The sequence below is a fragment of the Hippopotamus amphibius genome, chromosome 3 (assembly GCF_030028045.1).
Source record: "Hippopotamus amphibius kiboko isolate mHipAmp2 chromosome 3, mHipAmp2.hap2, whole genome shotgun sequence".
Taxonomy (NCBI): domain Eukaryota; kingdom Metazoa; phylum Chordata; class Mammalia; order Artiodactyla; family Hippopotamidae; genus Hippopotamus; species Hippopotamus amphibius.
The window spans coordinates 44650843-44674308 of record NC_080188.1 but is presented as its reverse complement, the minus strand read 5'-3'; the positions used below and the strand labels follow the sequence as shown (position 1 = coordinate 44674308).

Below are 23466 nucleotides of genomic sequence, written 5' to 3'. Positions count from 1 at the left end.
AGAATGCACCAGGGCTAAGTAAGTAGACATCTTTCCCAGAATAAAAACAATAGACTGCTTGCATTTTTAAAGTCAATAAGAAGGGGAAAACCACTGGAACTCTAGAGAAATTAGTTGGTAAAGATGTTAAAGTTAGCTGTGAACATTTACAGTTGCAAAACATAACATCTTTCAGCAAAGACGCTCTTGATAGAGGAAAACAACTAGTCACTTTGAACAAGGAACAAAATCAGCTTGATTCACACAAATAATCAGCCAAGCTTGAAAAATGCAAGGAAGTAAATGCAGACCCAATTAGATGTTAAGACAACAATCTCTCAGCCACTCCACAGAGTCTCACAAACTCCTTAGTGCAAAGCAAGTGTAGTTTATATTAGAGCCCTACTACATACTCTATATTTGTATTTATATAACCAGGAGGTAAAATACATCTGAACTTCCCTTTCTGTCTATGGTAGGGGTTTGATTTTCTCAACAATTTTTTTTTTTCTCTAAATTTTGTAAAGTCCCAACTTAGAGAACTTTCCTAACTATTGTTATAAAGATAAGTGGACACCACTTCCTTATCATAATCTCATGCCTAGAATGGACACATTTAACTTCAGTAGGTATGATTCTGCAACATTTGGGGTATTCAAGCAATGTTAATTTTATTTTATTTAAATTTGGTTAAAACATATTTAAATCCCCAGATATCTAGGCTAGCAAGAAATTCAATCTCAGTTGCTTGGTCTTTCACTTCCTGGAATTTTACACTCACCAAAATAGAGAGAGTGACCTTTCTAGGTTTGAGTGGCACAGGTTACCTTTGAGATGTCCTGTGTCCCAGCCTTCCTGGCTTGGTGAGCAGCACAAGTACTGGGGTTTTAGCCTCCCCAGGCCCAGTGACAGACTTGCTGACTCTGTGGGCCCTGACTCCCCAGGCCTTATGGGAACTAGATATGTCAAGATCTCTGACTCTTTCACCAGTCAAGAGAAGTCACCCACACCTCTCCCTTTAAGCTTCGGGGAAACAGAAGCACAAAAGAAAAGCTGTATGTGGGACATTTCTTTCTCTTTTTGCCTTTCCTTGAAGTAAAGATACACAGAACTTGGTATGTATGGCAGGGTTGGGGGTTGAGAGGATATAATAAAAAAGAATAGTGATAGAACAGTATGTGCTGCTTCATAAGTAGTTAACATCTGTTACAGAACACACTCCTAATAAGGCTTATCTCTGAATGTTAATATGAGAACACTTCATCTATTCTCACAGAAGACTGAAAAAAACAGCATTTTCTAAAGCGATCAAAGGGATTAACGGGACATTTATATACCCAGAAACAGATTTAATGAGGCCCTATTCTATGGATATGAGATAAACAGAAACATATGCTAGAATATTAGAATTACTTAAGACTTATTCTTACAAGTAATTAATCTAAGAGTATGAGTAAGAGTAATCCAAGTCCCTCAACTACAGTACCTAAAGAGTGCCTTGCAGTTAGTCTGCCAATACAAGCATCAACTAAGTCCTTCATTTTCATTTCCCTAAAGATGAATGATCTCAGACAGTTCCTTGAATCCTAATACTCATTTTGGGTAAAGTGCTAATGGAGAGCGTTCTGTGGGCACATCTTCATCCTCGGCACAAGGGGCAGTTCAGATGTGCATCACAGAAAAGGAAATGTCAGTCCTGAGTACTTGTGGGCACCAAGCATTCTTGAGCAGGATTGTAAACTGTGGACTGTGATTTATTTTTTAAAAATTAATAATTAACCTTCCTTAAACTGGTTTTATTTAATGTGCTCACTGTGTAAGAAAGCACATGACTTTTTAATAAAAGGACATTTAATTCCCTAATCAATGCCACAAAGATACTTTCTTGGGTTTATTTCCACCCAGTGCTGAATTATATGTTGATTGTGCATAACGGATGTTTAGTAAGGAATAGGGGACAAAACTAGGTGCTATTCTACATTGCTCATGCCTGGTTTTAATGGCAGGTGGCTTCTATTTTCTGTAACTATCTATGAATAGTAAGTCCCAGGGTCTGACAACTCAGTGTTTTCTGACGATCAGCCATGTCACTATCACTGGGGAACTTATTAGAATTGCCCCAGCCCAAACTTACTGAATCTGAGTTTGCATTTATTAGGTACATAAAAGTTTAAGCAGCTTGTTTTGGACACAGTTTAAACTGAATTATTTGTGAAGCTTTGGAAAAGTATGGATGCCAAATTTCCATAGTAGATCTACTGAATCAGAATAGTTGGAGTTGCATGCAACGTGCATTTTTTAAAAACCTCACAGATCAACTTTGTATGTGCATCTAACATTTCTTCTAGCAGTGGGAAGAAAACTGCATAGTAAATGGAAGCATGCTTTCAGCATGAATTGTCATATGCAGATATTTAGTACAAATGGTGGAACTTTTTTTTTTTTTTGGCTAAAGCAACAAATTTGTGGATTAACTGGAGTTTATAGATTTGTGTTACTTTTTATAAATTAATAACTAACTTGAATTACTGATAAAAATAAATTGGGGTATATTTTTAATAATTTTTCCCAATGTGTACAAAGCATTAAAATATTATTAGAATATTTGATTCTGTGTCATTACATTGGTGGCAAAAGTTCTTTCTGGGATGGCATGAGACTACTAAAATGATTCTATAATTTCATATTTGAACTCTCTCTAGTAAGCATTTATCATTGGAATTTGCTGGAATAGTGGTAGCTTCTGGGTTCTTGCTTTGTTTAGTGTGACAATAACAGAATAAGAACCCTAGACATAAACCTTAGTGGGTTTTTTTTTTTTGTCTTAAAAAAGTGAACTTTTGTAATAATAGCAATCAAATAAGAGCAGTAAAAATTTCTAGCTTGATTACATCTGGTTTTTCACCTGGCTAAAAATATCTATTCTGATAAAAACCCAAAATTTCCAGATCAAAGTTTAGTTTAGTTTAGTTTTGTCTTTGTTTTTCTTCCTAAAAACTAGATTCTAAGATTGTGAGTTGTGTTTTTTTAAGGAGAGACAGCCTAGGACTTGTTAATTTCATAACTAATTTTTCTTCTGCTTTGGTGGATTCTTTTCTTCTGCCCATTTTCTCTATGCAAATTATTTCTAATTCTAGTCTGGGACATTAATTGCTACTTTAATGAATGCATACAATACCCTGAGAACTAAAGAACTGATCTTATTGAAAAGGTTTTATGAGGTAAAAGTGGGGATAACTTTAGGCAACTCGGTGGAATGTAAAATTTGTTTGTTTTTCTCTTAAAAAAATAAAGACAAAACCTATATAAACATTTTATGAAGACTGCCAGTCAATGGACAAATAATATGAGGGTTCAGAAAATTGATAAAAAAATGTAAACTCTCTCTGTTAGTTTGAATTTCAATGATGTGCAAAATACATTGTGCCTCACCATATAGCAGAACTGTAGTTTTCTGTGTAGTCATTGTGTTGAATACCCAGAAGACATCTGACTCTTTCTCAGCTTTCAGACAGCATGGAAAAAGTGGAGTATCCTAATCTCAAAAATCTACAGTAAATTTTATTATGGAAATTGTTTTGTTAACTAACAGTAACAATTAAGTAGAGGGATTCTCTCAAATGCAGTTTTAATATAGTTTATTCTCCCATAGAAACCCTTTTCATCTTGTTTTGACTCTACAGTAAATTCAGAGCGCTTAACTACATTTCTGACTTGAAGGTAACCTACACTCTCCTCCTATAAGAGAACCCAATTTATGAGCAGTAACTGCTAATTTGCTGAATCTCTCCCCCAGTAAATTCTATTGAGTTCCATTGAAAATGGTGACTCATTCTAATATTTTTAAGTGGTAATTAATTCAAAGCTCAAAAGGTACCATGAGGTACCTCCCAGATGTTTTGTAACATTGAATCGACAGTTTTAAAAAACAATTCACAGTTCTGAAGTTAACAATTTGATGACCCTTCAAAATACAAGCATTGGTATAATTAGTATGAGTCAGTTAACTATTTAAACATACATTTATTGAATGGTCTGCTATGTTAAAAACACTCTGCTACATCTCCTATTTTGAACCTCTGCCTCTCCATGAGAATAATGGACTATATTCAATAATCTTAAATTCTCATCTATGTTAGAGTTCCTTTAGCTATCAAGAGGAAAACCATGGCATCAATGTGAAGTAATCTGATGATAATTCTAAAGGCTTCTCTAATAAAATAGCTATAACTATTAGGTTATGTCATTGCCATACTGTAATTTATAGGGAAAATATGTATTTGGTCTTCTCACATATATATGGTCTTCATCCATAGTTCCTGGCTCACAGTTCCCCAAACCCTTGGAATTTCCTGAGCAAAAGGAATAATGGGATAATATTTAGTCTTTCGTCCTTAGTCCTTTAGAACACTTAGGGGAAGGTTACTTTTGGATTCCACCAAAAGGTGGGGACTGGTTGCCAGGAGAACCAACCATGTGGTTAGAGAGGAGCTTTCAGTTCACCCCACTCTACCTAGGGGTGAGGGAGAAGGCCTGGAAGTTGAATCAATCATGATGGCCAATGATTTAATCAACCATGCCTATGTAATGAAGTTTCCTATACCCCCAAAGTACAGGATTTGGAGAGCTTTTGAGCTGGTGAACATGTGGAGAATGGGGAAAGTGGTGGATCTGAGGAGGGCTTGGAGGCTCCGTGCCCTTTCCTATGCCTTGTCCTAGGTATCTCTTCATCTAACTGTTGATTCACACTTTAATATCCTTTTTATAATAAAATGGTAATCTAGAGAGTAAACAGTTTTTCCTGAGTTCTATGAGCCATTCTAGAGAATTATTGGAACCTGAGAAGTTGGTGGGAACCTTTGATTTATAGCAAATTGGTCAGAAATACAAGTAATAACCTGTACTTGGGATTGGCATCCTGAGTCAGAGGGGGTCATAGGAACCTCCAGTTTATAGCCCGTCAGTTAGAAGCCCAGGTAACAAGCTGGGCTTGAGATTGGCAACTGAAATGGAGGACAGTATTGAGGACTGAGCCCTTTACCTGTAGAATATGATGCTCTCTCTGGGGAGATAGTGTCAGAATTGAGTTGAATTCTTGGACACCCTGCTGGTGCCCTAGAATTGCTTATTAGTGTGGGGAAGCCTCCACACACACGCAGGTTGGAATTGGGTCCAGGAACCCTTCTGGAATCATATCAAGGAACATTTGGAAGAATTCTAAATTTTAATTGCTCCCTTACTTCTGTTTACACCCCAGGAAGACTCTGGTTTTCTATTATCATTCAGAGTTTCCAAGCACAAATATTCCCAAAGACTTGAGGAAAAAGAGAAAAATTATAAAAACAGTGGAAGATAGATAATATTATCTGTTTATATTAGTTGGGTATAAACAGTTAAATATATTAATTGTTAAGCCAAACTCTATCAAGGAAAGCAAGAAGGCTATTTATAGTGTTAGTCAAAGATGAGGGAGAAATGAACAATCTTAAATCAAGGGGGAAAAAAAAGGAAAATGAGAAATAATTTTTCTTCAAGTGTTGTCCCATAGTGGAATTATTCTTCTAAAAGCAAATGACTGAATAAAAAACCCTAAAGTCCAAATTTACACTTAAAAGATATTGGTTTTCCTCTGGAGGAAAAGGTTGTGGGAATAGCACAGCCTCAACCCCTAGCCAGAGCATGAACTAGGTGACCTAGTAAGGCTTTTCCATTTCTAATTTCTTGATCTTTGTATTCATAAATTTTCCTGTTTAATTTTTTTTTTCTTTCAATGGGACGTCCAGAAACTCTTATGAAAAATGTCCAGAATGGAAATTGCTTATTCATTGATAGTAAGGGGGGAAAGAAAACCTATTCATTTCACTCTGTTAAGTAGAGACAGTAAATATTCATTCCTTCATGCATTCAACAAATATTCTTTGAGTGCCTGCTATGTGCCAGGCTCTATTCTCTGAGTATGAAATGTTAGCATCCTAATTCCTAATCAACTTAATGCCTTGGTTAAAGAAATAATAATATTAAGAGTAATGTATACATAGCATGCTTGACTCTCTGATCCACAAATGAAAAGTCAGTATTAATTACATAAAACAGGGGCAGGTTCCATGTGAGAGCAAAATTCTTGTCCTCAATGATCAACAAAGTAATTCTATATATGCTGATATCAGCCCTATTTCCTCATTTTGCAAGTCTTGTAGCTGTGTTCTTTGAGGCTATAGTGGGTGGAGAGTTGGAAAAGATGGTTGATAGGTCTAGCTTTTTTTTAAAAATTAATTAATTAATTTTATTTTTGGCTGTGTTGGGTTTTAGTTGCTGCGTGCCAGCTTCCTCTAGTTGCTGCTAGTGGGGGCTACTCCTCGTTGCAGTGCTCTGGCTTCTCATTGTGGTGGCTTCTCTTGCTGTGAGACATGGGCTCTAGGTGTGCGGGCTTCAATAGTTGTGGCAAGAGGGCTTCAGTAGTTGTGGCTTGCAGGCCCTAGAGCACAGGCTCAGTAGTTGTGGCACATGTGCTTAGTTGCTCTGTGGCATGTAGGATCTTCCCCGCCCAGGGATCAAACCCCTGTCCCCTGCATTGGCCAGTGGATTCTCAACCACTGTACCACTAGGGAAGTCCGATAGGTGTAGCTTTCGTGGTCCTATAGTGGTCAGTCCCATATACCTACTCTACGGTCTCCCAGTGCTAGTTCTAGGTGTCAAGATCCCTAGGACCTGGAATAAAGCTCAACACTAGGTTGGGAAAAAAGGACATGATCTTCCCTGCACATGCTCAGGGTGTAGTATTTAAAGTACTCTGCAACTTCCATGGGATGGAAATTGTGCTAGAAACTTCTAATTGAAAGTGAATAATACAGAGAATGGACTGGAGAACTCGAGGTATGGGAGAGGGCGGGGGGTGAAGGGGAAACTGAGACGAAGCGAGAGAGTAGCACAGACATATATATACTACCAACTGTAAAATAGTCAGTGGGAAGTTATTGTATAACAAAGGGAGTCCAACTCGAGGTTGGAAGATGCCTTAGAGGACTGGGGTGGGGAGGGTGGGGGGGACTCGAGGGGGGGGAGTCAAGGAAGGGAGGGAATACGGGGATATGTGTATAAAAACAGTTGATTGAACCTGGTGTACCCCCCCCCCCAAAAAAAATAAATAAATAAATAAGAAAAAAAAAATAAAGTGATGAAAGGGAAGAACCTACAACCAAGAATACTCTACCCAGCAAGGATCTCATTCAGATTCGACAGAGAAATCAAAAGCTTTACAGACTAGCAACAGCCAAGAGAATTCAGCACCACCAAACCAGCCCTACAACAAATGCTAAAGGAACTTCTCTAAGCAGGAAACATAGGAGAAGAAAAGGACCTATAAAAACAAACAAAACAATTAAGAAAATGATAATAGGAACAGACATATCGATAATTACCTTGAATGTAAATGGACTAAATGCACCAACCAAAAGACACAGACTGGCTGAATGGATACAAAAACAAGACCCATATATATGCTGTCTACAAGAGACCCACTTCAGAGCTAGGGCCACATACAGACTGAAAGTGAGGGGATGGAAAAAGATATTCCATGCAAATGGAAATCAAAAGAAAGCTGGAGTAGCGATACTCATATCAGATAAAATAGACTTTAGAATAAAAAATGTTACAAGAGACAAGAAAGGGCATTACATAAAAATCAAGGGATCAATCCAAGAAGAGGCGATAACCATTATAAATATATATGCACCCAATACAGGAGCACCTCCATACATAAGGCAAATGCTAACAACTATGAAAGAGGAAACGCAAGGCAGAAATAGAGACACAGATGTAGAGAACAAACACATGGACACCAAGTGGGGAAAGCAGGGAGGCTTGGTGGGGAATGAATTGGGATATTGGGATACCAAATTGTACAGTCTAAATATATGGAAAAAAAAAAAAAAAAAAGAAAGTGAATAAAGCAGAGGTCAATGCCCTCAAGGAACTTGCAATTCAGAGAGGGAGGTGGAGGTAAATCTAATCAATCATGATGCAATAAAGTTCTGCACTTACACTTGGAGCGCAGTTAAGTAGAGAAATTTTTCAGATTTGTTTGACCCACAGGAAAAAATTTAAAAATTATAATCTATTTAATCAATATTGCCAGAAGGTCATTAGATATATTAAAAGTGTGAGAAAGTACTTCTTTAAAATTAAAAACTTCTGCTTCCTGAAAGTCAAGGTCAAAAGGGTGACAAGCCACAGACTGGGAGGAAATATTTGCAAAATATTTTTTTGCAAAAAATAAACATAAAGGACTGCTATCTAAAATATACAAAGAACTCGTAACATGAAATAAGAAAACAAAAAACCCAATTAAAAAATGGGCCAAAAGCTTTTAACAGACACCTCACCAAAGAAGACATACAGATGGAAAATAAGCATATGAAAAGATGCTCTCCTTCATTTGTCATCAGGGAAATGCAAATTAAAACAACGAGATACCACTGCACACTTATTACAATGGCCAAAATCTGGAACACAGATGCATCAAATGCTGGCTAAGATGCAGAACAACAAGAATTTTCGTTCATTGCTGGTGAGAATGCAAAATGGTACAGCCACTTTGGAAAATAATTTGGCAGTTTCTCACAAAACTAAAAATACTCTTACCATATGATCCAGCAAACATGCTCCTTGGTATATACCCAAATGAGCTGAAAATTTATATATACACAAAAACCTGTACAAGAATGTTTCTAGCACTTTTATTAATAATTGACAAAACTTGGAAGCAACAAAGATGTCCTTCAGTAGTTGAATAGAAAAACTATAGTAGTACATTCAGACAATGGAATATTATTCAGTGCTAAAAAGAAATGAGCTATCAAGCCATGAAAACACATGGAGGAAAATTAAATGTATATTGCTAAGTGAAAGAAGCCAATCTGAAAATTCTACACATTACATGATCTCACCTAAGGACATTCTGGAAAAGGCAAACCTATGGAGACTGTAAGAAAGATCAGTTATTGCCTGGGGTTGGGGGGATGAATAGGTGGAGCATAGAAGACGTTTAGGGCAGTGAAAATACTCTGTATGATATTATAATGATGGATACCTGTCATTATACATTTGTCCAAACCCATACAATGTACAAAATTAAGAGTGAACCATAATGTAAACTGTGGACTTTGGGTGATTATGATGTGTCAACGCAGGTTCATCAATTCTAACAAATGTACCACTCTTCTGTTACATTTTGGGGGATGTTGACAGTAAGGCAGGCTATGTGTGTTCAAGGGCAGGCAGGATTTGGGAAATCTCTGTATTTCCCCTTCAATTCTTCTGTGAACCTTAAACTGCTCTAAAAGAAAAGTCTCAATTTAAAAAAAAAAGTGTGGGAAAGGTAAACAACAGAAACAACAACAAACCTAGAAATGAATTCTTTGTGGTAAGAAGTGACATTTTTAAAAAATTTTTATGTTTTAATATACAATAAACATTAGGTACGAAAATGTCATTATTACAAGATAGACAGCATTGACTTGTCAGCATCAAACAGAAAATACACACACATACAGCTCTCTGCTTTGTTAATTGGTGCCAATACAAGGATGCACATGTTAAAATATCCATATATCAATTGATTTCATGAAACAAGTCTTAAAGGGGATGATTTCACAATTAGGGAGACTACATACACGTGATTACTTTTGAAATTATTTCTCCACTTAAAACATATTTTGGAAGAAAACATACAAGTATTGCTTTAGTATTTTGTGGAGCACCTATCAGCATCTCCTGTAATTTGCCTTTCTTTGACTTGGGGACAGGAGGAGGACAGGTCTTACGACTGAAAAATCAATATGAGCAAGTGTGTGGTTGTGCTATGTGGGATCTGGGAAAAACACTGCTGCTGGAGGCAAGGAAACATGCAGGGAAGGGCAGAGATTTGATGCTAGGCAGGCAGGCAGAGGTCAATTTGTGGAAGGAAATCAATGACTCCTTTGCCTTTTATTCCTAACATTATCGCTGGTAAAATTAAAAGTTCATAATGTTTTAGTTGTTTATATTTTCCTACTTTTCTTAGGACTTGCCATATTTCATTATCAGTGAGCTATGTATACATATGCCATACAGATTCATCTAAGAAATCTTCATTTAAGCCCTTACTATGTTGTAGACAACGTGCTCAACAGTTTACATGCAAGGTTATGTTAATTTTCATGAACATTTTGCAAAACAGTTATTAGTAAACCGATTTTAGAGTTGAGAAAACCGAGGTAGAATCTCTTTGTGAATCCTACCTATCTCAAAATTCATTTTACTTTAGTAATTGGTCTTCATAATGGCATTTTTCCAAGTGCATTCCTCAGAGGATAAAGCATGAGAAAAAAAGCATCCTGTGGTCACATCAGTAGGAGAACCAGAGTGTATTACATCTCTCTCTTGACCACTCACAATGCACCTAGGATATTAAAGTCCCTGTGAAGTTCTGAAATACAGAAACCCATTTCATTTTGTTCATATGAGCATTTCACATACTGTTAGAGAATTATTATTATTATTATATTTGTAAAACATTTAACATTCCAGGTCATACTTTGGGAAACTTTGTATATTGGGAGAACCTTATTAATAAGAACTCAACTTATTTAGAATCAAAGAAATATAAACGTTATTATATGCTCTCAAATTAATGTTTGTCAGAATGAGGGTCATGAACTTATTGGGTTGTGAAATCAATGAAGTGGATCCTGAGCAGTATTTGGGAAACAAAACAAAACAAAACAAATAGGATAGAAAATATCAGGGTAGTTGCATGTAATAAGTACTGAATCATGAAAATTTTTACTGGGTCACAGTGTAAAATACATTCTTTCCATGGTCATGGCCAAAAACATCTAAAGCCACTGCTTTTATGAAAGTCACGTGAATTGCTTGTTATGCAGGAGTTATGATGATAACAAATGTCCAAACTTTATGAAATTAACACAAAAAGGACTACTGTAATCCCATGGCTGAATACAGTACTTGTTATTACTTAAAATCAGATAATTTTAGAGCTGAAATATCTCATAGGGGCAAAACCAAAATAGAGTTTTAGTGACTTGTCAAGGTCAGTCAGCTGTTAGCTGGGCCTAGAACCCAGGGTTTCTGATTTGTACTCTATAATTCTTTTACTTGTCAGCATAAATTGACACAATTTTTATTTATAGAACACGAGGATTATTTCTTTCAATAAATAAGAAAACCAAGCACAAAATTCAGCAAATCACTCCTAGATAGTAAGTCAATGATAGGTTACAAAAATGCTGGAGGCTTTAATTGAAGGGAAAAAGTAATTCAGAGATACTTCAGTGCTGAGGTCTAATTATTATTCCAGCTAATAACTAATTAACCTAATACCCCACGTTACTAGGTGGGGCTATTCAGTTATTTGGTTTCTCATTTGAACATGTAAGTGTCCTGTACATATGATTCTGAGAAGACTTAGATGACACATCAGTGAACACAAACCCTGCCATGTGCAAGCTTAAGATGCAACCTTTAAATAATGAATCAAAGTATTCCCTCCAAGTGCACACCATTTTTAAAAGAGAAAAGGAACTATGACTTATGGACGCATCCCTTAGCAAAATAAACAGTAGCTTCTACACATTTTATTTTAGGCAGGCCTCTGAAAGACTCCTTCCAGTTGAAGTCTTGAAAATCATACCTAAATTTGTGCCTATTTACTCCTGTCTCACGGCCTGTTCTGGGGAGGGACTGTCAGAAACTGGTCATTGGAGGTTGGAAGTATCTCCTTCTCCACCCCTCTGCTCCCTGGAAAGCGGCCACAGGAGTCTACCCGAGGGAAGTGGGCTTGCGCTTGGATGCCAGCAAACCCTTTCTGAAGTCTCTGGAGCCCAGGTTGCTGCTATCTCTTCCCAGAAAGCTCTGGGCCACGAAGGGCAGATATCGTTTGATAACTTAATCTTGGTGAGAGAAAGAGACGCTGAGGCCTGTGTACTCTAGTGATAAACGGAAGCATCCGGTGACTCAAGGAAGAGAGAAGGCATCGTTTCAAACTAATATAAACCAATAAAGCATAAACAAGAACTGAACAGGGGGGAGGAACCACCCCCACAAAACGTGGTAGGCGGCTGGTGTCCGGAGGGGAGATGACTACGTGGTCACGACCTGGAGGTTCCAAGGCCCTCTCTCCGGGAGAGCCCTGAAGGTAGGCGGAGGTGAATTTCCTAAAGCCCGACCGACCCTTGGACCCTCCGCCTTCCTATACTTAACTGGAAGCCGGTCCCGCCAGTCGGGGCCGGCGGCTCCCCTGGACCGCCACCTCCCCTCGCCCCTGTCGCGGGGAAGAAGATCCCGGGGTTGGGGTGTGTGTGTGGAGGGGGGGTGGCGGGCGTGTCGAGCCCGGGCCGCTCGAGCCCCCGCGCGGCTTCAAAGCCTGACCCTGCCTGCGGCCGGCCGCGGGCGCCGTCCTCCCAGCTCCTGCCCGCTCCTCCCCGCTCCTCCCGCGCCGGCAGCGCCCGCCCCGGCCGTCCCGGCTGGCGCGGAGGGCGCGGGCCCGGGCCCCGCGTGACGTGGGCGCCGTGGCGGGTGGGGCCGCCCGGGGGGCTCTGGCCGCCTTATTAGCGCCCCGCGGGTCGCCGGCAGCGAGCGCACGGCCGCGTTGCGAGCAACAGGAGCCGGCGAGCGGCCCACTCCTCCCACCTCCTCCGCCTGCCTCCTCCTCCTCCCCTTCGACTCCTCCCGCCCCCACCTCTAAGCGAGCGGCGGAGTCGCCCTCTCCCTGCCTCTTTCTCCCGCTCGCGCTCGCTCGTCTCTCTCGCTAATACTTCCCCGTGCTGTGCTCCAGGGGACCCAAGCATTCTCAGCGCTAACCGTAGGGACCCATGGTGCTCGAAAAGCCTAGAAAAAGCCGCTCCGGGCAGAGATAGTTGGAAGCCCCTCGTCCCTTCCCCCCTCTCCCGACGCAGCCAGTACCCGGCTCGCAGCACCTTCTCGCTTCTGCACACTCTGTTTGGGAGGACGGGGTGAGAAGGTGAAGTGGAAAGAACTGCAGAGCAGAGGGGGCCAGTCTCAGAGCTCAGATTTCATTTTCATTGAAGCAAAGCACGGAAGATCAGTGTGGTTTTTTTGTTTGTTTGTTTTTGTTTTTAATTCTGCATTTTTTTCCTTTTTTTCTTTTTCTTTTTTAAGGAAATTTATTTTGGGGGGGTGGTTTGCTCTGGGCATTCGCTGTGCCCAGTAGTTGAAAAGTGAACTCGACGCGTGATGGTTCTCCTGTCACTTTGGTTGATAGCAGCCGCTCTGGTAGAGGTTAGGACTTCAGCTGATGGACAAGTAAGTGGAAAATAATAACAATAAAAAACTCAAACCCAACCTTTTCCCGAAAAAGTTCCTCCCCTCTTTCCCCTCCTCTTTCTCCTCCTCCCCCTCCCACCCTTCCCTGTTATCTGGTGCGTTCACGGACGGTGTTCCGAGGGCTGGGCGCAGCGTGCGGGGCTTTCTGGGGTGGGGGGGTTGAACTGCACGGGAGCTTAGGACTCCCACTTCGGGAGCCCAGGCTTGTCACACCTAGGGCTTCACTGTGCGGCATTCGTAACAATTCCTGGTGACAGACTGCAGCCAATTCGCATCCTCGCGGGGCCGTCTGGGTTTCCCCTTTCCGGAGGGCGGTCTGGGCGCTTGAATGAAGTTCTGGACGCTGGGTCCGGGATCCCAGTGCTCTGGCTGCGGCAGCCGCAGACGGGTTCGCGGGACTTTCTCTCCTCCTCACTGACTCACAGCTTTTTCGGGCAGCGGGAGGCGGGGGTTTCAGGAAGTCCTTGGGCCGGACAGGGAGTGATCCAGTAGACACGTGTCCTGGGAGGACCGCGGCAGGGCTGGGGTTTGACAGTTGGGGAGGGGGGCCCGGGGACGTTTCCTGCCCTGCATTTTCCTGGGCAGCGGCTGGAGGCGCCGTCCGCTTTTCTCCCCTCCCCCTCTGCACAACTCCTCCTCTTTTTGAAGCTAAGTTGAGAGCAGCTCTGTTTCTTTTCGGCCCAGCCCCCAGCCTTTGGAGACTCAAGGTGAAGCCCGACGCCCTCAGAAGAGTCCTTGAGAAGGCTCAGCGGGATGAGCCGAGCCGCTTGTAGTAAATCACATCAGCACAGGGCCGGTGGGACTTTGGGTACAGAATTTCTCTGTGAGTTTTTGCAGCGTCTCTGGTCTGCCTGCTCTGACCGTAGGGTGAAAAGTAGAGAACTGTCTAGTTAATTCCTGACCTCAAATCTGATTAATCAGGATTTAGACTTCTTTTTGCACATGTAAATTCAGACTTCCTTTTCTACTCCTGACCCAGTACCTGGAGTTTTCAGAAGAGAATATTGAGTGTCAGTATTTATTTTTGCTGGCTTCATAAATGTTAAATTAAAATTAAAACGGGCACACGGCACCGTGTCCCAAATTGTTATTAAATTGGGTCATGCTCCTGTCACAAGAACCTTCTACAAACCGAGGTGCAACCCTTAGGCACCAGTCCCCGTCTCCAGCATTTCCTGATTAGCCAGCTCCTGAAAAGCATTAATGGTAGAAATAGGACGCATAAGGTGATAAGATGAAACCCAGTAACTGTTTCTTTTTCTTACTTTTCCCCCTCCTTTCCAGGCTGGTAATGAAGAAATGGTGCAAATAGGTAAGCCTTGTTCTCAGATGTCACTCTTATCTTAGTAGAAAGTAGGGAATGAAGTAAGCTAAGCAAAATATTGTTTCTGAAATTTCTCCCATTGATGGTTAAAGAAACAATTGGTAGTCCAAGAACATTTCTATTCTTCTCTTCCTCTTTCTGGAGGAGGGTGTCACTTTCCTCAGTCTGAGTTGTAGTGATGTAAAAATTCTCCCACAGTTGGACTTTTCAGGGGTCAATGTGTTAACTGTCTTTGGACAAGCCACTGGTAGGTACTTGGAGAGTGATGGAGGGACTGAAAGAAGATATGGAGATAAATTAAATCATCTTGTGTAGCATTAGGAGGAGCACATCTGATTAGAAGAGAAACAGTGTGAGAATGCTACAAAGAAGAGAAAAATGAAGTACAGGTGATAGAAAGTTTTCTCTTAAAAGTTTTCCCACTTTGAATAATCTCTCTGATGACTTTTCTTATGCCATCTGCTTTGAAATCATTATCTACTAATTTGTAAGATGCTGTTAGGCCTTTTGCAAATAAATCTGAAACCTTGGTATTACCTGACGATACGGAATTATTCCCATTTTATGGGTGAGGACACTGAGGCTCGGAGAGTGTAACTTGTAACATTTCCCTCCAAAGTCCATGGTCTTTTTTGAAGCCATTTATAATAATGTGTTTGTTCTGAATTCAGAGACTGAAAGTCATCTGTCAAGAAGCCAGGCTCCATTCAGTCTTGTTATACACGTTGGGTTATTTTAAAAGATAACTTTCCTTTTGGCAGAGTGTTAGTCTCTGTAAATTCTGTATTTGTTACGTGATACTGTAAAGTCATCTTTAGATGAAAAGTTTTTGTTACTGCAGGTGTAGTTACAAATCGTTGCCAGTGTGCTGTGTGCCAGGCACAGCACTAATTGCTTTGTGTGCCTTATGTCATCTATTTCTCACAACTGCACTAGGGGGTAGGGACACATTGTGCCTATTTTAGATTTGAAGGAAATGAAGCTTGAGAGGTTATACAGCAACCTGCTATAGTGCATAGTGGAGAGCTTGCGGAATTCCATACTTGCAAACTAATGCAGGGACCCCAAGATCCAGGCCCAGAGGTATTTGTATGTAGCCATATATCATCATATCAGAATGCTCCCTTCTTACTCAGCTTTTAGCATTGTTGGAACTCCTCCCCAAGCTTAGACCTCTCCAGGAACAGCAGGATACATGAGAGGAGAGTTACTGAGAACTCCATTCAAAATACAGTGTCTGTGAAGAGACATTTGTCATTTGTAGTTGATAGCATTCAGCCATCAATTTGTATCTTTTTAAAGAAGGATTTTCCTTTTTAACAAGTCTTCAAACAAGTAGGAAAAGAAAGCTATCTTAGTTTTTACTTCTTAAACATTTGATTACTTAAATGTCCCAACATTTCAATATGTAGATTAAAAAACTATTTTAATATTACTCATTCTACAAGGAATAAAATATATTGCTTTGATTAAATTTTCAGATAGAATCAGCATGCTCATATGTAAAAGGCCCTGGGTTAGACTTTGGTCCAGTCCTTTTGCTAATATAAACTACTTAGATAGCTCTTGTCTTCAGGGAAGAAAGTAGTACAGGTCTGCTTTAATTTGGTAAGAGAGATATGAGAGCACAGAAGAGAAGAGAGCAGGGCACTCTTAGGTTGTGTTGCTGGAGATCTACTTGCTCCCAAGTTCCTCCGCTTTATGATTTCTCTCTTTTATTATTATCATTTTTATTTACCATTTTCAAGCTGACTTAAGGGAAGAAATAAAGGTAAAAATAGATTAGACTCATGAGTTTTGTGATAGCAGAAGTGTATCATTTGGCTTTGGATTATAATCTTTTATGTTGTTCTTAAGAGAAATTTAAAAATATATTTTAAAAATTTGATGTGCGGTAGTGAGATTGGTTTACCCTGTCCCCATGCATCAAGGGATTGCTAACCTGGAGGTTTGGTAAAATGTACTTTTCTACATATAGTTGAATTTTTTTTTTTCAATAATTGATTCGAAAGTAGTTTTATATAACTGCCTGGAGGTGCTATTTGATCAGTGACACAATTAGGAAAGACTAATAAAGTTTGTAGAATTAATTAACTTATATTTATTGATCTACAGATTGGCTAGAGAAAATTCCATGTTTCTGAATAATTTGTGAATAATTTGACATCTCAAGAAGAGGTAAATATAAATTAATAACAAACCACAAATTTTTAGGAAGCTAAATTTAAAAACTACTTTCTATTAAGATATAATATACATGCACGGGGGTGCATGTAAGTGTACACCTTGCTGATTCCTCACAAGGGGAACACTTCTGGGTATCCAGTACCTGGATCAATAAGAACATTACCAGTACTTTTGCCACTTTCCTAGCAGGATACCCACATGAAAGGTGACTTCTAACAGGATAGGTTAATTTTTTTTTTTTTAGCTCTTTTTTGGAATATAATTGCTTTACACTCTTGTACCAGGTTATGAGGTACACCAAAGTCAATCAGCTGTATTTATACACATATCCCCATATCCTCTCCCTCCCGTGACTCCCCCCACCCTCCCCGTCCAGGCCCTCTAAGGCATCACCCATCATCCAGTTGATCTCCCTTTGTTATACAGAGGGTAGGTTAATTTTGCCAGGTTTTTTTTAATGCTTTTTATAAATAGGAAAACAATACATACTTTTTAGTATTTGGCTTAGAAAACCAATTAAAAATATATATCTGATATGCTTCAACCCCCTACAGTAGGAAGGCCTTTATTTAGTTTGGGAGAGGGCAATCTGTGATGGGAGCAGGTTACCCATGAAGTGTGTAGTACGGGATGTGACTTCTTTACTTTTTTCTCCACCCAGTGGAAAAATGCCCTCTTGGTATGTGGAAAAGTATGATTGACTCTCGGAAAAATGGGCAAATAGTTTTTGAACTGTGACCTCATTCTCTGCTCCTTTGTCAATCAAAGAGGAGCTATCTACCTACCTACCCATCTACATACATATCTACATACATACACGCATACAGAGTATGTCCATACACACATACATACATATACCCACACATGCGCACACATGCATACATACATATAGGTGCATGTGTGAATGTCTATGTACTGTGTATGTATGTGTAAATGTATTTCATGAGATTGGTAGCATACTTCTGTGACATATCAGGAAGTTCTTTCATTTCTGACTCAGATTATGGCCTTGGTAGGATGCCAAGGATAATTGTGGGTAGCTGGCTAGCTGGCCTGATTGGGTAAGGGGTTTTGCTCTGTGAAACATGTGGCTTAGGGAATAATCGGAGTTCTGTAGAAATTGAATAATCTGAAAAGGAATTCTCTGAGTCCTTTTGTTTAATAATCCATGGCCTTGAGATTGCTTGAATGTCATCAGAGGAAAAACCATTGTGAGGTTTTGGCATTCAGCTGTCTTCCCTCTCCCACCCCCACTCTTGGAATTGGGGCATATCCATCTTTCTCTGCCCTATTTCTGTTTCCCAGTTTCAAATTCCTTTGCATTTTATTCTTAACCAAATAAAGTTGCTAATCTTGTCCTCTCAAATATCTGGTTTCCTGAGAAATAATTTTTCATCATTTTCAGGTACTTTGGTTTTCAAGGTGTAGTGTGTCACTGTACCTTCTCCTTGGCACAGAGTGTTTCCAATAGCATAGACCTCGAGAGAGCAAAGACTTTGTCTTGATGTCTTCTGTATACCCTGTACAGAAAACAGAGCTTGGTACCTTGTGGGCTCTCAAATATTTGTTATTCAGTGTGTAGATCCAGTAAGCAGGTTATTATCATGTTGAGATTTGCCTGTGTTCTGATTTTCCTAAAATACTCTTGTTCTGTGCCCCTCTCCAGGTTTTACTGGTCCCCAGGAAAATGAGGATGGTGACGATGGCTATACAATTAATGATTCAATGTTATCAAGGCTCTTTGTGACTTCCTTTTTCACTCCACAAAGCCAGGGACTTAGGCTTATCAGTTTTTTACACTTTTGTGTTCGTGCTCAATAAGTATTTGTCAGATTGACTAGAATTATGTGCAGGTTTGGAATTTTCACTAATTTGGCTCTGAAGTCTATTTGGGATAATTTGCCATGTTGCCAGCATCAGTGAAAATAAAATAAGCTAAGATTGAAATCTGTCAATCCAGTTTGCCAGCAGTAATACTAAAAAATGCTGTCGAAAGCAAGTTTAAAGGGATCCCTTGTAAAATTTAGAATTTCAGCCACTTTAAGCCATTATTCTTCCCTGTAGCACAAGATCATAAACTTGACTTTACTGATTTAGCTCCCACCCTTCCATAGAGCATCATAATAATTAAAATTAAATGCTTTAAGCTTCTTAAATGAAGATGTTAAATGCAGCATCTTACCTGTCACCAGCAACTTATTGCTGTTTAGCTGAACTATTTCTTCCCCATACTCTCACTGTTTTCTTTTTGCATTGTACCAAATAATCATAATATTGCTCAGAAATGTTAAGAAATCTCCAAGGTCACCCCTGTTTCCAGGATGATTATCTTTAAGCATTCTTTGCTTGTGGGGAGCCAACCCAGATTACCTTGGAAATCCATTAGGGAAAATTTCAAATTGCCTGCTAAAATCATGAGTGGTTTCGATGTAAAGAATTTGGTTATACTGCTTAGACTGGATCTATTGACAGTGAAGGCTTAAATGGAACCCTAATGCTTCCTCAAAGAGGATCATTAGTACCAGAATTTTGGGAACTCTTTCCTTAGAGTTCCTCTAATAGAGATCAGCGTTTACTTCTAAGCTGTGCTACTTCTGTTGTAAATTGTTGAATTCGTCTTTTTAATTAATCAGTTTTCGTTCTGATTGTAGATGCTTTTCACATGCCCTCTGTAGTATCTTCTTTTTCTGTGTCCCCCAGATTTTTGACAGTCATCCCAAATATCAAACTTGTTATAATTTAGCATATTCTTATTCAGTCTTCTTTTAATACACAGATTGTGGTTTGGTTTTTTTTTTTGTATACCCGATTTTGTTTTGTTTAATATTTTAGTGTAATTTTCCATGTCATTACAAACTCCTCGTAAGCATCATTTTCATCCCATCATACTAATAAGCCTTAATTTATGTCATTATTTCCCTAATGGTATTCATTTTCTCATGATAATGAACGTTGTCACACAGTGTTGTATATCAATTATTGCCCACTTTCCCAATGACTCCTTTAGGAGAGAGCCTTTGAAATTGATTACTGAGTAAAGCCAAAGTAACATGATACATTTTGACAAATGACTTTTGAAGACATTTGTACGACCTGAACTCCTAGTAGCAATATGTAGGAAAGTGTTGATTTAAAATATTTTAATGTTAAATTAGGTTTGGTTCTGCTCTTCTTGACATTTGAACATAATTTTTAAATATTTGGTTATGCAATCCCTGAAAGATGCAATAAATTAATCATTTTTCTAGTTATTGAGTACCTCAAAGAGTGAACCATTCTATTGTAAAAATGTGTTGTAATTTTAACAGTACTCTAAGAAGATTTGTCCACGTCACAGAATAGAATTTAAGAGTTGTATATTCTTTAGAATGGATGGTAAAGCATGGAGTTTCCTAGTTTAGGAATCTCTGTTCCCACATGTAATTGATCCATCCTAATTTTCCAAATACATTTACATGACTTTGCTGACTAACTATAAATCCCTAGGAGAGATTTTGTGGTAAAATGTCAGTCTCTTGTTTATAAAAATGAATGCCACAAATTCAGCACGATGAATCTCTGTGGAATTTAGAACAAATTGTGAGCATCATGAAACAGTCTGTCTTGTTCTTGAAGTGACTGATAAAACAAAAATAGCATTTAGGAAACTTGTAGAAAGTAAAATAGGATTAAACATATGAATCGTCAAATACTTAGATAATAAATCACATTTCCTACAATTTTCTTCATATTTAGTACATATACTTTTATATGTACTAATGCACAGAAATAAAAGGAATGTTTGAAATAATTATTCACATGAACTTTCGTTCTCTTTCTTTTATTATGTAAAAACCCCTCTTTTTTACATGTAGAGTCCATTCCTTAATCTAAAATCTAACCAGTGTATGCATTAGAGGATCTATTAATATTCATTGCCTCCCCCATCTAGTGGTCGGGGGCACAGACTCTGTTCACTGTGTGGTTTAAAATCCTGATTGAACTACTTTCTAGTCGATGACCTTAACCTTTCAAAGCGTCATTGTCTTGTATGTGACATAAGCATACTACTCTTACTTCATAGAGTTTTAAAGGATTCATAAAATGCTGGCACAGGGTAAGCAAGTAGAATAATAGGTATTATTATTAGTATATCTTAGTCTTGTGCTTTTTAAAAAACACGTTCACTCAAGGAGAGCTGCCTCATTCTAGTCCTTACATTTCTGATAGGTCTGCCTGCCATCGTGGCTTTCCAGGCACCTTAATTTAGTGTGTCATGGACTTGTACACTATCCAGCCACTCAGCTCACCATGTGACAGCTCTTTAGGAGTTCTGTTTTCATATATTATCTTCTTGTTGGCATCTCAAGGTAATGTTGCTTAATTCATTGGAATATAGCAGTAGAGGGAGAAGAGTTGAGTAAGGAATAGAGCAAAAACAGTTATTTCGTTTTTCCACACCAACTATATTTTGTGTATACCAGACATAATTCTTTCTTTTCTTTTCACCTTACTTATTGAAATTCCTTCTTTCTATTTCATTGAGAGAAAGTTCCTGTATTAATCATGGCTCCTTTGGATGCAGATAACAGGAACCCAGTTGATAGTGGTTAAGGAAGACAGAATTCATCAGGTAATCAAAGTCAGGTATAGCTGAATCTAGGGCTCAAATAATGTCGGGAATCAATCTCTCTCTCCCCTCTTCCTCCTTTCCCTCTCTCCCCCTGCCTCCTTCTTTCCCTTCCACCTTCCTTCCCTCCCTCTCTTCCTTTCTCCCTTCCCTCTTTCTTTCTCTCTTATTTTTCCTCTGGGTTGGTTTTATTTCTCTAGTAGCATAAGATTGTGACTATCCAAGTTGTGGCAAAGACTGTCACCAGCAACTCTAGGCTATCATTCTACCTTTCACCCCACTAGACAGAACACTTCTGTTCTGGCAGTTCCAGTAATAGTTCCTGGTGGGGCTTTTATTGGCTACCTGGCTCGAGTCATAAGCTTATTCTCATATCATGCACTGTGCTTGGTGATGCAGTGCTCTGATTAGTCTGGACTGAGATGTTTCACTCATGATTGACAGGCATTGAGAGTGGAGTGTGGGGTGGTTAACCTGAGGGAAAATTGGAGTTCAGTTACAGAACAAGGAGGGGTGGATGTTGGGAGGCCCATGTGCAGTAACGCCACAGCTGTGAGGACTTCTGGCACATTGATGGGAACTGGTAGCTGTGGCAGGCAGAGGAATGGACCCTGAAGATGTCTATGTTTGAAGTCCTGGAACCTGTGAATATGTTACATGGCGAAGAGGAATTAAGTCTTCAGATGGAATTAAGGTTGCTAATCAGTTGACCTTAAAATGGGGAGATTATCCTGGATTATCCATTGGAAAGTCCTTATATATGGAAGAGGGAGGTGAAGAAGAGACTCGGTTTGATGTTGCTGGCTTTGAAGATGGAAGAAGGGAACCATGAGCCAGGGAACACAGGGAGCCTCTGGAAATTGAAAAGGCAAGAAAACAGATCACTCCTAGTGCTTCCAAAAGACATGCAGCCCGCTGACATCTTGCTTTTAGCCCTGTGCAACCTGTTTCAGACTTCTGACCTCCAGAACTGTAGGATAATGTATTCATGTTGTTTTATGTCGCCAAGTTTGTGGCAGTTTGTTACAGCAGCAATAGGAAACTAATACAGCGGCTTAGTAGACTGTCCTAGTTTCTCCTACTTTTTGTCAAATCATAAGCCAGACTATTTTAGATTTGGAAAATATAATTACCACAAGTAAAGTTTCAGTGAAAACCTTTAAAACTGCTATCCATATTTCTTATCTGTCATATTTTCCCCAGCCTTTGGCCCCGGGGGACAAATGCTAATTTTTCCTGGCTTTAAATTCTAGACTCAATATTAGTCTTTAAAAGTATTATCCATCAAAAAATTGTAAGACACATGAGAAATATTAATTTTTAGGAGGTCTTATATTGCTCTTGAGTCTGTAAAATTTCCAATGATGATAAATATAACCAGTAGAAGTGATTCTTTAAAAACTAAGACTGGAATGTTAGCATTTGGGCCTCACTTAAAAAAAATAAATCTCCACTTGTTATCCTGTTATTGATTATTTGATCATTTTGAGATGTAGCAAACAAAGAAAATACTTGGATATTTTCCTTTAAAATAGTTTCCTTTTTCTTTTCTTAAAAGATCTCCTCTTACCTGATTTCATGTTCTGGAACGCTGAAGCATGTGCTGTACTTTCCTAAATGACTCTCTTGAACATAAACATTGTGCAATTGCAACAAATATTTATGAAAAGGCCAGATTGAAAAAAATGAGAAGAATTTTAAAGTTCACAACTATTTGTTCTTTCTTAATGAGTAAAAACAAAGTGCCCCCCCCCACCCCCGCTGGCAGTAGCTATGAAAATAGGTTTGCAACTAAAATAAAAGACATCAAAGTGTTTCTCTGCCTTGTGGTGATAAGAGCCTAGAGGAGATGAAGTGAGGAAAAAGGAATTTGGTTGCGTTCAGAATTTCAGCATGTGTCATGATTAATTTTTAATTGCCTTTGAGAGAAGATGTGTCCCCTTCTCCGTTAGTGTTTACAGCCTTGGTGAGCCCTTTGGCATGTGATGTTCTCTCTGATGTCCACTCTTCACCCCCCACATCTTTG

General features: G+C 39.2%; 1 protein-coding gene across 1 annotated transcript in view; it reads left to right on the top strand.

Annotated features, from left to right (window-relative positions):
* Positions 1–12127: 12127 nt before the first annotated feature.
* ADAMTS3 (ADAM metallopeptidase with thrombospondin type 1 motif 3) overlaps positions 12128–23466 on the top strand; it is a 279671-nt gene continuing 268332 nt past the window's right edge. Inside the window, exons 1-3 of the mRNA XM_057729161.1 lie at positions 12128–12172; positions 13156–13299; positions 14605–14632. Of these exons, the coding sequence (XP_057585144.1) occupies positions 13231–13299; positions 14605–14632 (97 nt within the window). The 5' untranslated portion in view covers positions 12128–12172; positions 13156–13230. The remainder of the gene's footprint in view (positions 12173–13155; positions 13300–14604; positions 14633–23466) is intronic.